At 39.6% G+C, this 15,532-nt stretch overlaps 1 protein-coding gene across 2 annotated transcripts in view; it reads right to left on the reverse strand.

Annotated features, from left to right (window-relative positions):
- Positions 1 to 1,572: 1,572 nt before the first annotated feature.
- RNF130 (ring finger protein 130) overlaps positions 1,573 to 15,532 on the reverse strand; it is a 45,530-nt gene continuing 31,570 nt past the window's right edge. Inside the window, exons 6-9 of one of the 2 annotated variants that reach the window (XM_067305148.1) lie at positions 8,213 to 8,309; positions 6,809 to 7,013; positions 4,609 to 4,702; positions 1,573 to 1,765 (exon numbers count right to left, since the gene is read on the reverse strand). In XM_067305148.1, the coding sequence (XP_067161249.1) occupies positions 1,750 to 1,765; positions 4,609 to 4,702; positions 6,809 to 7,013; positions 8,213 to 8,309 (412 nt within the window). In that variant the 3' untranslated portion in view covers positions 1,573 to 1,749. The other variant, XM_067305149.1, reaches the window with a different exon arrangement.

Raw genomic sequence — 15,532 nt, forward strand, 5'->3', positions numbered from 1 at the left:
CCCAGGACCTTTAAAAATCACTTAGAGATTTTGGTTTCAGGAGGCAAGCACCAAACTTATCAATTATCCTACTCCTTTTGAGAAGCGGATGAAAAATGTAACCACTTTATTTCACAGCCTGTATCCTAAAACCATGCTCTATCCTCATTCACCCATTTTGTCAACAGTGCTCAGTGACAAACCCTAGATCTTACAAGGAGACAGCCTTGAAACGCAGCATGATTGAGGTTTTTCTCTTCAGGAACAAGTCCAATGGGGTTTTCCAGCCTTTCAAAATGTGCGCACTGCTCTATTGATTGTGTTCGCGTTTCTTTCGAAATTTCGCAAGGACACGATGAAAAATAATTCTATTAAATGTACTGAAGCTATCACATACTTCATTTCTAATTATAAAAGCTGCCTTCTCAGCTGAAGCCTATTGGACAGATAAGAATTAAGCAACTATTTTAATGTAGACTCTGGCTGGGTTCCTAAATTCCAAAACTGCCTATACATAAAAATAAAATTAAATTAAAATCTCTATTTCCCAGTACATTTAAAATTTTAAATCCTACAGTAAAATTGGTTCTCTCAGTTAATTTAATTAAATTAGAAAGTATTACATTCCAGATGTCTAAATCTTGATACCAGAACAACAAAAAACCAAAAAATAAACTCAGAAAAGATTTTAACTTCTATCAGTTGTAATTATTTTCCTTACCAATTTGTTCCCTTCACTCACCCATCTCATTAATTCAAACTGTAGCAGTTGGCTGTGAATCAAATCTACATGTTTTAACCGATTGTTGTGAAATTACTCATACACTGCTTGCATAAGTAAACTTGCGTGAAGCAGCCTGAATGAGTATGGCAGATGAGAGATTTTCCCCTGCCTCAACAGAATTAAAAAAAAAAAAAACATGGCAAGAAGGGACATGTTTGCATAGGTTTTCTGGATTACTGTAAAGACCATTACCAATCTTTCATAATCTAAAAACAAACAAAAACTAGCCCCATCACTAACGTGAAAAGAGGTTCCACAGACGACAGTGGAGGGAAATGCTACGTTTTCACTTGGTATTAGGAAGGAAGAAGTGGTTTAGATTAGCTTCGCTCTTAGCAGAAAAAGGGGTGGGGTGGAAGGGAAAGACAGAAAGAAAACAGTACTGCAAACCTTCAGCAATCATTGACCAGACGACAAAAGTCATACTGCAATCTTCCTGGTGAAACAGAGAAGTATTACAGGAGGACAACTGCAGAAAATGTTACTGTAAATTAGTTCTGAGGCAGTGTCAAAGCAAGCCCATTATATACTAAAATGTTTGGCCCAGCTATTTGCTTAACTAGCTGGTATGGACTGATTGCTAATAATACTCTCGTTAGTCATGCCAGTGCTGGGTGGCATCATAAATGGCACTGCATGAGATTTCCACTTGTTAGCTTATATGTGTTCCAAAATGAAAGCAGGAGAATGCAGATCTGCAAAGATGCAATCATTCAAAGGAAATAACACACCCTGTAAAATTTGATAAACACCATTGGACTTAAATACTAACACAGAGAGAGTCCATAAAAAATAAAATTCTCACAGAATAACATTTCATAATTAAAGTTTTTATTTCTTCATTTTTCCCCTTAATACAAAGCTTTGGCATCAGCAAATTTTATGAAAAAATAGAATGTACTAAATAACGCTTGTGCTGCATGATCTATAAATGATGCTTAAAAATAGGTGTCTCTCTCCAAGGCAATCGGCCGGAAAGCGTTTCTTCAATACCATTCTGCTCTGTGGGGCAGAAAAAAAGGGACAAAATATTTATAAAGTTAATACTGTTGATACTCAAATAAAAATCCTGTAAAAAGTAAGTTAGTGAGAAATGACTAATTATACAGGGCTAGAGCAGTAAAAGAGGTCTGTACTCCTTACATCATTCTTACAGGATGAGTAAAACAGATGAGACTGCCAGAGGTTTGGGGACTTTTTTGAGGAAAATCCACCTGCTACTGAGAAATTTCTGTAACTGGTGCTATCCAATGTCTGGTTTTTTTGGACTTTAAAATACAGTTATGCAGTCATTTGTGGCCATTCCCTAAAAACCAAAGCAAAATGTGTTTTAAAATCAATACCTAAATCATTCAATGGTAGCGTAGCTGCGATGTCAGAACAGTTCTGCCTGCTGAGCCCTGGATATTATGAGACCAAGAGAAAGCCTTGTTTTCTTATCCCTTAGACAATGCTTAGTTTTATCAGGAGTTGTTTAAAAAATAAGTATTTTTGTACACATGTAAATACAAATGCAGAACTATTGCTCTAAACAAATGTGTTTAAGCTGCGGGAAGGACATGGGAGAAAAAAAAGGATCAGGATATGTTCTTAGGAGATTTTTATTGTAGAATATTTGGCACCTTTCCCTTGCACCAATATACTACACAGTCTCATTCTTGCTACTATTGTCTTCTGATATGGAAAAAAACCCTCATCTTCCTCTTGGAACGTTACTGTATCAAATGTAGTGTATGTCAGCATTGCTTTTTACATGAAGGAGGACAGCATAAAAAGCAGGTATGCTATAATGATATTTAATGGAAGTCACAGGAGGAGAGAGCTGCCATGTATTCGGCATGATAATCGGCATAGAAAACGCTTCTTGTCTTGCATTTTGGAACATAGGGTGTCAATGAAACAATAAATCCAAGAATTAGTGGCAGGCACGCACACATTTTAAGCTACCTAAAATTAGTAGTCTTAACTCAGCAGCAGTTGTGCAGGCTGCTTAGCTTCCAGCGGATTCAGCTGAAAAGCCATGAACGTTAAAAGATACAACTAAGTACCTCAGTTACCTAAAGAAACATTTTTTGACAGCTCAGGTTTCTGCCATTGCTAATCTTCTTCAGTCTGCCTCAAAGCATACATTTGTATATGCTCAAATTTTCAGTCCTATCAGTGGTGAAAGTAGCTCACATTAAATCAGTATGTCCTTTGTTTGTACTAAGGGAGCATCATTCTGAAAACACTTCTCTGCAGCCCCTAAATCTCTGCCAACGTGAAGAAGTTTGCCCTTTCGGTGAAAACAGAGGCAGAGCCAACTGAGCAACGTCAAGGCAACAAAACGAAGAGTTGCCCGGGAAAGAGCAGAAATACAACTGCTTTGTGCACCCAAACCGGATGATACTACCCGGATTACAATTCCTTTGTCTTCTTCCTAATGATGTGGAAATGCCCAGAAATGCAGGCATTCCTGTTTCGCATGCTCACACCTCGCCTTGCTCCATGCTTTCCCAGGCTGTTTTTCAGTGGCAGATTAATCGTGTTCAGCTATGGCTACCATGTTGCCGATAATTAGTTGCAAGTTCAAGATTAAAAAAAAAAAAAAAGAGGCTTGATTGGGCTATTTGAAGTTTTAAAACTTTTCTTCATTATGCCCTTTTAGAAATATAATTATCATCTGGCAAGAGGAGGAAAGAAAGATCCACAGATTAGTGATAATCAAAGGTTCACGATAACCAAAACCTTTAAGAACTTATCCCCTTCCTGAAGGAGATTATCTGGAAACTGTCTAAACGTTTACCCTGAAGACTATTAAATGTGTTTCCATCTTGTTAAGGACACCTTATACTTTTCAGAGAGCAACAAAAGTCAAGAAAATTGCTTCTTTCCTTTATATCAATAACAAAAATGTGAAAGTATGTTTATAAAACTACAACATTTTCAAGCTGCACAGGAGAGACCGCCTTTGAATCTCACCCCACTTCTGGTAAGAGATCAGCACCGTTAATGGCATCTCAGCTGTGTCAAGATGTTCAGAGAAAGAAAAATGTTGACACTTGCCCTTCCCAAATAAATAAATTAGGATTAAATACATATCATTATCCCAGATGTTCTGTACACCTGATCTGAAAACAACTGGATGTACCTAGTTAATCCATCTGCAAAACAGATTTATACTTGCCCACACACACAACTATAAAAGAGACTGAAAGGCATGTGCTGGAGTCATTTCTTGTCCAGCCTGTCTGCAGGGAGGCAGGGGAGGGAACGAGTCCAGCAAAATTAAGAAAGCAGAGATGTCTTTAAGCACTCTTTTAACTGCAATTCTTAAGCGTACTAAAGTGAAAGGTCAGGAGATTGGTCTGCTCTATCCACTTAAGAGAGACAAGAAACAGCAGTGCATTCATTGTTTGTCTCTCTCCCTCTCCTACAGTAAAAAGTTATTTTCTATTTAAATCTTTTTTTTTTTCTTTTAATATGAAGCTTGACTGAGAAACTGAGGTGGAAACTGTCAAAGGCAGTAGTAGTAACTTCTGACTCTACCAGCTGAATTTTGTTTATGAGGATTAATGGCATAAACCTAACTTCCACCTAGATCACTGATCAAAAATGAATATTAGTATTGTCACTCTTCCCCCTTTCATTTCTCCACGTTGCAGGGAGATTTCCTCAGACAATCCAGCTAAATATAAATTAAGAGGGAGTTCGGATGTTACCCTGGAGCCTACTGTGAGAGACTTGCATTTGAGAAAAGCAGAAAAATTGCATTTTTTTTCCTTCTGTTCACTCAGTATTTCTTCCCAACGCTGTCTGTGACACACACATCAGAAATACATAGAAACATCTGAATATTTACTTACTCATTAGCATTCAAGCTAGCTGTGGCTTTGATGATCATGTAGCAGAGTGTGAGGGCACTGAGGAGGCCAAAACTGGCAATAATAAACCATTCTTCTGTTGACAAAGGAAAGGGAGGAAATCACTCGTGGGAGAAGGCTTATGTCAAAGCGATGCCAATTTTTCCCTCAAACACCACTGGCGGAAGGCAAGAGGTTTCTAAGCCATGACTGGCACCAGGAAGTGAAGCAGAAGGAGGTTAGCCACAGAGTTACTGCCTGGAGAAGGCTAGCAAAGAAGAAGTGGAGAGAGGCGTGGAAAAAAAGCATGGCACAACAGTATTTCCCAGCTGAGCCCAAAGGTTAGCGATAGAGAAAGACTACTTAACAATGTAAAGGGAAATGCAGACCCAAGGGAAAGCGTCATGAAAACTCTGTCTGCCCCCAAGTCAGAAAGAAGATTGTCATGGTTGGTTTAGGTTTGCCGAGATGTGTCTCTTCACATAACACATCCAATATATTTTCACACTTTTAATTTATTTGTGTCTTTGCCCCCTAACCTCCTGAACAAATCCCATAGCGTTATTTTAAAACAAAAAATAGGACCACTTATTCAACAGCAAAGCATAATTAAATTTTCCACTCAAGAGACAGAAATACAACATGGGAAAATCATTTCAGTGTTATATACAGTGTTACATACAGTGTTAAATACAGAGACTTAAAAAAATAAATAAAAAGAAACATAACTAATGCTACTAAAGAATGTTCACTATTCAAAGTGTTATTCTCTCCCCTCAGGATCAATTTGGCACATAGCAATAGACTGGAATACATACACTCTTTTGCTGTATATGGCTTTTGGTTTAAATCATATTCATCAAAGAATGCATGTGTCATCCATAAAATCTAAACATTTGAACAGCCTTTTCTACAGCTTTATTTTATAAACATTGTCAGAATGAACTGTTGCTGATATTTCTTGTTTCACCCTTGCATCCCATCTGTGCAAGAGAAGTACTACAATTGGGAACACGCAGTAAAAGAACCTTCTGTAAAACCAGGCGGTTATAAAGTTTAACTGAAACTACCGAGTTTTCCCTCCCGCCAATGGCAAAGCAAGCAGCACACCAACAGATCTGTTCCCTGTTTAATATAGCCGAGTATGGGAAAATTAGATTATGAACACTGCAGGACAGTGACTTACTGGTTTTGCAAAGGATCTAGATTCTGTGTTTGGATTTTTCTGCCTCAGACCAGGACACTTATGGATATGGACTATGTGTTTCATAAGAAGAAGAGCGTTTTTTTGTTTAAATGATACATTTATTTTGTTGTAGTGTCTAAAGAAACACTCTGTAATGGACTGCATCAGTAACACTGCTTTTTATACATACATTGGTGACAGTGACACTGAGTTCAAATTTAGATTATAGATATACATAAGGAAAATACAAGGAAAAAATTAAACTGCTATGTTGCATGGATTCTATTTTTGCAATTCAGCCAGGAAAAACAACCATTCAAGCATCAAACTGAGAGTCTACAGCATTTAGAAATATGATGCAATTCCACACATACTGTATTCGCTATAGGACTTCTTATACATTAAAAGCATCGGGTAAAAATCTATGCAGTGGAAATTTCCCATGCTGCTTTATTGGAGAAGCTTGCAAACAGTGCAGGAACAATTTTCTCATGTCATAAAACACTTGGATAATACTCAGAAATGTTGGTACATCAGATACTTTTTTAATTTACAAATTTTGTAAAAGAAAAAACATCTGCTGAGGGACATCAGATTTCCAGTAGTAACAATCTCAGGGGAAAAATGCTTGCAGAAATAGTAACCGGCTAAAATATTTATGTATGCATAAGTTACTGCACGTAAAGTACTCTGAAAGAGTAATGTTTTTGGCAATTCAGCTTCTCATACTGGTTACCAAATTCAGGAGGTTTATTCTGTTGGTTTTTTTTAGTTCATCCAGTGTTCTTTGTATGCAGATCTAAATGGATATACCATTAATAATGGAACTGTTGGCACTGCTGTACCTAGAGTTATCGGTTTCAAAAAGGAGTGTACGCTTCTTACAGAGACACTGAGGTCACCTTTGTCTCTGCAAGGAAATCTTTTACCACTGCTCTGCAGCACAGAACCACAGCAAAGCAAGGGCCACATACCAGAAAAACCAGAGAACTGTAATGGAAGCCAAAGAAAACTTACTTGTCACAGCAATGTTGATCTCTCCTGACCTTGGAGTCAGTTCTCCGTCCTGTGGAAGCTGCGACATCCCAGAGGTGCGCAGGGGCTCCAGGCTGAGAGAGCTGTCGTTGGCAAAATCGCCAAGTGCTGATCGTCTGTTAGCTGGCTGGCCCCTGGTGAGCCTTTCCATGTCAAAGGCTACATTATCTGTACATGGCACGTTTGGCTGAAAAACCAAGCGATTCCACATTAAAATGGCGAAGATCTGACATGTAGAAAACCTATAAATTGAGTAAAACCACACATGCACATTTTATTCAGCTGCTGAGACTCTCCTCAGATCATACAGGAGAAAAATACATGTGATTTGGCAATCACAAAGTTGCCCCTTCAGTCGAGTTAACTTCACTGTGAAGCGTTGGAGGAAGAAGCAAGAAATAGGATTAAGATTCAGGAAAGGGACTCAAATATGCTTGTATGATAGCCTACGCATGCCTGTATCATTTACTACTGTGAGCAATGATTAAGTTTCCTCTCTTTGAACTCTACTTCCACAGTAGGAAGGTCTTCTATAACATGCACCAACTTCTGCTGTTTCCTCTTCTAAAATTTCAGGTATGTTATTAATTGCAAAAATAGCTTATCCACAATACATCTGCAACTATATATTTTTTTTTTTAGAAACTGTGCAACTTTTAAATTGACACAGCCAGAAATGGAGGCCTGGTTATTCTCTCACTGTGCTTGATTCAAAAGCTGATTTAGCCAGTGCAAAACTCTCCAATTTCCACTAATAAATATCTTCATATGCTCTCCTCTTTCTCCCTTATTTCTTTCTTTCAAGAAGAGCATCATGCCCATCCTCAGAGGCTTCTCCTCACATGGGAAAAACAGAAAAATCTTCTTTGAGGCCCTTCTTTCCTATCTCCTTGTGAACTGGTCAACAAAAGCAGTCCTGAAAGACCCCCTAAGCCATGAGCTGCTCTACACACAACTGAGGAAAAGTAGCTGGCCTTGGCTAATGCACTTCACGCAGCTTTGGGCACGGCATTTACCATATAAACAGATCTGAGAGCATCTAGAGGAGACCACAACAAGAACAAGAGCTTTGGAAAGGAAATTTAATGAAGAAAGCTTGAAAGAAGTTGAGAAAGGGGAAGAGTATAGAGAACACAGGAGACTTCTGATAGCTAAGAAATTGTTATAAACAGGAATGTAATAGAATAATCTCAAGACCAAACAGGAAAAGGAACAAGAAGAAATCAGCTTTATCAGCAGCAAAGATACTTCTTAATGCTAGGTATTAAGAAGAGTTTTGTGACTAAGGGAACTGGAACACCCTTCTCCCCTTCTCCCCTAGAATTGTTCTGCATACTCTGGGTCTCAGAGACGGTGGGAAGAGGAGCTCGCAATGCTGTAACTTACCACAATTCCCAGGGCCTTCAAAATGTTCAGTTTACACATGGGACACGTACAGTGCTCACTAAGCCACGGATCCACACAGGCTTTGTGGAAAACATGCCTAGAAGAACAGACATGGCACATATTATATAATATAGAATAGCTTGCAAATCATATGAGAACTAATTTAACAAGCTTTTAAGTGGTTGCATTTTAACTAGGTTAAGAGAACAAATTCTAGAATTGCCAGTGTTCTGTGCTGACTGCAAAAAAAAATAAAAATCTAAGATTCTTCCTTGTTGTTGCCACCAGTTAATAGTAGTTCACAAAGAAAATATACTTAAAAAGAAGGGTTTTTTTGCCTTTTGTTGTGGATATGAGTAGGCACACGAACAGAATAATGAGGGCAATGTAAATTCCCCACCATAACATTGTGTGAAGCCTTGTCTCAATTTCTGTTAGGAACCTGATCATAAATGAGGTAGGAAGAGCACAGATCCATCAGAAATCAATTTTATTGAAAAGTCAGCCTATTTACAAATTTAAAAGGCAAGCTAGTTAAACTTATGCTTGATTTTGTAAGGGCTGTTATAATAAGCACATCTGAATGAAAAGAAGAAACAACATTTTAAAAGGCTTTTTCTACAATCAGTGTTTCTTGGTATCTGGAAAGAAAACATGTCTGTCATCATATGATGGTCACAGAAAAGCAAAACCCTTTCAAAGATGAAAAAGCAAAATAGGCTTCTACTTTCGCAGCAGGGAACTCTGCACTAGCGAACAGTTTGAACTGCCACCTACAAGGCTTACAAAATCTTTTAGTCATGTACATGAATACAAATGTAACAGCGTTGCATAGATATAAACTAAAATAATAAGAAAGGAGTATGCAGGGACTGTAACAACATATCTAAACTAAAGGAACAGATTTGTTCTCCTGGCTTTTCAGGCAAAGAACTCTGATTTAGAGCATGTATTCTCACAGCAGAAATGGGTATCACTAGACTTTCTACGTGATACAGATTTAGCAGAAAAACCTAATCTGATTCACTGCCTATGGTAGGAACCTAGATCTTCCATTTCCAGCAGCACTGGCTGCAGAACCTCCTGGAGCCAAAAGCCACGAAGAGCAGGCGTACCCGAGCACAACAGACCAGTGATCACGACAAAGATCAACAAGTGGAAGGGCTGCTTAGCCAGCAAACAGCTTTGCTCTAAAACGAACAGGTGAAGGGGTAGTGGCAGAACAAGGTGTTCTTGCCACCTATTTGAGGCATCAGCACAGTCTGTGAGAGGTCACGCACATCCCTGAGACAGCATAAAGATGAGGAGCTCTATCTCCCCTCCTCTCCCAGGTTATATGTGCTGCTCTGTACCTCAGTAAGCTCATCGTGGAGTCTGGGATTTCTTCCCTCTCTATCCCACGTGACTTTAAAAGCAAAGACTGAATGAGGCATGCTACCAGATAATTTGCTTTTAAATCTCCAGAAAGTCACCTAGGAGAAAGGCCTCCTGAAGTTGTTAATAAACATGGAATGAGATAGTATACAATTATTTTTTGTCTACGGCTACCAAGACTGATGGAGGTATTAAAGCGTGTCAGCATAGCTGTAGCTGACTGGAACCCAGTTATATATCCCATGTGTATTAAATGAGGGTGCACAGACTCAAAGAGCACAGTATAAACAACAGAAGATGTACAGGGAGAGAAAGAACTTTTCTTATCTGTATCCCAGCTAGAATTTGCAGGAATGGAAACTTGGAAAATGAATGTGTTTACAGCTTCAGCATACCTCCATGGCTGCTATCACAGAACAGCGTAACAGGACTTAATGTGTTTCCACTGCCACTTCTCAGAAGTGAACAGTGTTACTTCTACGTTCATGGCTGGCCTGCTATGCGGCACAGAAAGCAAACCTCTCCGCACTACGTGGTGCATGAGCTTTGCTGAACACACCAGACTGCTTTGTTAAGCAAATTTAAGAATCTCAGTTAGTCACTTTGCTGGACTGTCTCCTTTAACAACAGGGTAATAAATGATGAAAAACAAGATATGTACACTGCTTACTGTTCAAATAATTGTACAAAATACAGACTTATTTCTATTGTTGGTTCTTATCGCACTCATTTTATTACTCACAAAACTACAGAAAACAATGTTTAGAAGTCCTCTGGTGATAAAAAAAATTGTTTGAAATCTACTGATATGTATAATGATACTATTGTTCTGTTAGACAAACTGTGGCTTTTAGTTGCTTATATTGCCTTTTAAGATTCTGAAGTCTGTTTTAGAGTAGGGCAAACCTGAAAATCTAATATTTTGTGAAACAGCAGACATCAAGACTCCAAAGAAGTATGAGAACAGCTTTAATATATCGTTATCAGCTAATCAGTGCTTAGTGCTGTAAAAGCACTCAGATCAAGTGAAGCAGTCTATTGATATGGATTCCAACATGGATCAGCTAAATATTATGAATTATTTTAAAGAGTCATTAGCAGTTTGATACAGTTCAAATGCACCAGAACAGCTCAACTCTTTTTGTGACCTCATCATTCTTTGCTTTCAGGTAATAAACATCCATGAAGGTTTAGGAATGTGTTTTAAAAAGTACAGTTCCCTAAAGGTTATATATTGATTTAAATCAGCATGGCTCTGCCTACTATTTATGCTGTTTATCTGCTCCTTAAAAAGCTTGCTGATACCATCATCGGGGCTCAGGCTCCGTCTGGATTTCTGTTTCCAAGAGTAAAGAAGCAGTTATAGAGCGATGAAGATAATAAACACATGAATTATTTTTAAAACTCAGTCTGACAAAGCAAGCCCTTGCATTTTTTGCCATCGTAAACCTTCTCCACCTTCATATTTCTGCCATTTGTCCAATAACAAGCTTTCTAAAACCATAAATCTGAAGAGTTCCTCGTGAGCTGCTCTAGGTCTCAGTGGATGACTACACTTCCCGAGGAACCAGACACCAGGGAGTCAAGCGTGACACAGCTTTTGCCGCTTCTCCTCCCCCAGGGCAGGAAGGAACAAGCCCAGCAGTCAGCCCACTAGCACCGAAGGAGACCCCCATGTGGGCATGGCTTCAGGCAGGTGACCTGCAGGTATTTTTCCACTCTGTCAGCATGCCCAAGTCTCTCGGTCTCCAGCAGGTAATAAACATCATAACCCTGACCGTTGTACAACACAACTTCTCTGCACCTTCGACAGAGAAAGAGGGAGCTCAAATCACTCTTTTGGGTGTGTAATACCTCTAAATCAGCACATAATGAAAGGGAAAGGGTTAGAACACGTTTACAAGCGCTATTTCCCTAGAGCTCGCTGCATTATCCACTCTAACCCAGGGCAGCAGCCCAAAGAGACCTAAGCAATGCGCTGCCTTGCGGAGTAACACCCCTGGCCTGCTGCTGATGGTGGCAGCTGCTCCGCGTGGCCTGCGGCACAATCCTCCCAGGCGGGCAGGCAAGCGGCACACCAGCGCTTACCGTCCTGCTGCAGGCAGCCTCTTAACAGCCAGCAAATCTGAGCAGAGACGAGCGGCCTGCTGCGGCGGCAGCGAGGAAGGTGCCCTCCACCTCGCAGCAGGCAACACCGGGGCACAGCAGCTTCGGTACCTTCCACAAATACTTACTATTGCCAGGGGGAGAGAAGGAGACTGCTGTCATAAGCAGGGTAGCAGCAAAAATGGGGGTGGTGCAGAGGCACTGCAGTGAGGGGAAAGGATGGCAGTGAGATATCGTGTTAATTGGCTCTCAAAAAAAAAAAAAAGAAAAAAAAGCACAGCTATTTACAGCAGCACGGAATAAAGCAGGTGAAAAGGTGGCTTAGTCATTTTCACCACTTTCCCCCTTTTTGCCCAGTACAGGAAATAAAAACATTTGGCTCAAAACATATTTATTTTAATACAGTTGCTTAAAATTCAGCCTTGCATTATGCCCTTTCACATCCATCTTCACTGCCCAATTGCTCTTTTCTTTCTCAAATGTTTGCTGCTCCTTTATTTCTTTCCGCCTTGCGGATTCCTCCCTTCCCAGGCCATCATTCTGCCCTTTCCAATGTCATTCTCCGTGCTTTTTTCCTAGCCTGTCACTTTGCTCTCCCCCTCCCTTATCTCTCAGTCATCATCTTTCCTACACACCACCTCTTTCCTGATCACTTTTCACACAGTGCCCATTCATCTCCTAGATGCAGCACTGCAATGGTAAAGTAAAACTCCCTTTGAATGAAGAAAATTATCCATGAGGCTTGTCTTTTGTCAGAGTCCTCCCGACATTTGCTTACGCTACTTATTTTTAACTTATGTTATATGACATTCACAAAGAAAGAAATGTTTCTCAGGTTTATAAGTCTGCAAATGACCACTTCTGTCTGTGCTGAGGTGGGCTGGGAAGAGAGAGGGCTGTTTTATCCCTTCTCTGTACTAAAAGAGATGGGTATGCCTCTAGGTTGCTGGTGTTGAACATATTTCTATCTCTGAGGCACAATATGAATAATACAGCATTGTTTGCATAAATTATTTTCGTGTTTTTTTTTTTTTTTTTTTAATTTGCCACAATTTCCTACCTGCCAAAACACTTTCCATAACAAACAGGATGTTTTGCTACAGAATTTAGGTGCAACTTGTTCAGATGGCACTGTATGCCCCTGTGCAGGTTGGACTCCTCTCTACAAAGGCACAGAGTGCCAGACCATTAACTGGGGATTACAATTCTGGTGGCTAGCAAAGGGAAAAGCTACTTTTACATTGAAGAAATCAGCAAGGATCCTGTATGTCAGTGATTCCTACTGTCTAATGATTATAACTTCCTTCAAAAACAGTTAGACACACTCCTAGCCTTTCATTTGCCTCCTCTTGGTCAAGCCATTTTCCCCGTGGTTTTCTTGCAATCTATTTTCTGGTATCTGGCTTAGAGACTGTTTTGTAGATGTTATTTTGTTACTAGCTTTGCATGTTGCACTTGACTGAGAGGTTGAAAAGTAAGGAAGTAGAAAGGGATTAAATCTCCAAAACAAGATTTGGGGAGATGCTTCTCAGTAGACTGAACAGTTTTCCATACAATCTGAAATTTATTGGGCTCATCTCCGCAGGTACTGGTTGGCCCCTCGTCCATTCTACAAGTATAATAACGTCTTGTGGAAACTATCCATCTCAATGTTCCCATCTAACCACGACCTTTGCGCTCAACACAAAGCTGAATTGCAGCAGTCAAAGCGAGATTTCAAAAAGAGAAGTAGAAAGTGAACACAAAAGTCTTCAAACAGCCTTTGGCAAGAACGTAATCTGAGGCCTTCAGTGACCTTATATTCTTGTGAAAAGCAGAACAGAAAGGATCTACACAAGAGCCTTGTTTTCTCCTTACATGGAGAGACTGAACTGGGGGATGCTGTGCTGAGATGGCAGCCAGGTGCATCTTCATCCAGCTCCCTGAAGCAGCTGTAACTGTCCCCAAGAGCAGGGAGCTTACTGTCTGCAGGACCGTGGCTCACAAAAAGCGTTAAGTAGCACTACACAGACTGATTAAAAACAGCTTCTTTTTGTATCCAGGGTTCTGTCTTGTGCATAGCTTTCTCGTCTGTAGCAGTATCTGTTTAGGACTTCTGCAGAGAGCAACCCCTCCAGTGACAGCTAGCCAGCATCCAGATGGTCAGCTGTACTCAACTCAGGTTAGCTAGAGCACCTATCTAGTGCTCTGTTCCACTGGCTTTTGAACCTTACCTCACCTTGCAACAACCCAATATAACAAATATTAGTGTGACTAAGGTGGGATGAAAAGATCAAGAGAGATCTTCAGTATCAGAAGGGCACAGAGGAAGAGGATTTGTGAAGATCCATTTCATACATTGAGATTCACAGTGGCACCCTGAATTAGGGAAGTGAAGCTTTTTAAAGAAGAGGCAGTTTTTCAGTCAGCTTAGTGGTTCAAAACTGGTGTGCAATCAGTTTCCAGAAGTTTCTCAATTTCCAGATAATCTTCACAACAAACCAAAGACTAGGGCTTGAATTCACATAGTAGCTTTACTTGAGATTACAAATATGACATAACTCTGAGATTTTTATTTAGGCCTTGGGAGTAATATTTTTTAATGGGGCAAGAAGACATCATCTTTGAATGAGTAAAAATGATTGAATTGTTAAAAAAATGCACCTACATCTGTTTGACCAAAACTTCCCAAAGCTTTATAGATTTAAGACTAAGCTCTTCTATTCCCAAATATTTCCAAACAAACATTTGTAGGTTATATTAATCAAACACAACACTGAGCATCTAAAACAATTCATTGCTTTCCACTGTCCAAGATGTAAAGAAAATAAATTGAATTAAACATCTACCTTCAGTAGTAGAATACATATTTGATGCATCATATTTTGATCAATAATACATAAATTGGTGTTTTCTCTTTATTATAACAGAAGTTCATTATGCATTAGGAGAGAAATATTCCAGCTATTCAGAGCAGCCTGCAGGAGGGTTTAGAAGACTGATAATGAGCTGCTAGATGCTGCTGCTGTGTGACTGAAGCTTGACTCCAACACTGTGACTTAGTTGCTTCTAGTGTATCATGCAGAACACTATTTATATACTAAGCACAGGCCAAATTACTGGATCTTGGCTGCACATATGCAAAATAACTTGTATGTATATTTTTTATCTGGAGATAAGAAAGTTTTGCACTTCAGAATAAAAGGGCAAGAAGTCCTTGGTAATGCTTAAAGCTACTAAGAATTACTGACTTCCCCAGAAACTAATCAGCAGGTGGAAAACCACTCAAATGAGCATCTCTGAAAGAGCTAGTATCACAGAAAACTCAAGAATGAAGTGGAATGGAAACAAAGTGAAAACCTGTAAGTGTCAAGAGAATGGCACAGAGGAAGGAAGAAGTCGTTACATTTTAAGCACCAATGCACGATATCCAGCAAGCACTAATCTCCAAACACAAGCCAAGAACATAGGGCATTGGAGAGTCCAAATCAGATAGCACAGTGGTTGATGTCAGAGGAGGTGCGGAGGCTGGCAGGACCGCATCTCTTTAGCTGTGGGTTTCTGAAACAGCATAACAAGATGTTGCACATCCACTGTGCAGACTGTTGTAGCTGTTATCTAGTTCATTATAATTAAGTTTTTTGTGTCTGCCCACTGTTCAGTCTTTAAATCTCTTTCCATTACAGTCTTAATAGCTTCCCACTGCTCATATGCCAAAATTGCCAGTCTTCAAAGATTTTCTCTGTTTTTTTTTTTAATCTTCATTGTCCGTAACTTTGCCAGCAGCCACCTTCACACCTTCTGGTATTGTAGATAGTCTAAAATAAATGACTATTATTAGGGCTGGAAACATTAACGAAT

This window comes from Apteryx mantelli, chromosome 14 (assembly GCF_036417845.1).
Source record: "Apteryx mantelli isolate bAptMan1 chromosome 14, bAptMan1.hap1, whole genome shotgun sequence".
In the NCBI taxonomy this organism is placed as follows: Eukaryota; Metazoa; Chordata; class Aves; order Apterygiformes; family Apterygidae; genus Apteryx; species Apteryx mantelli.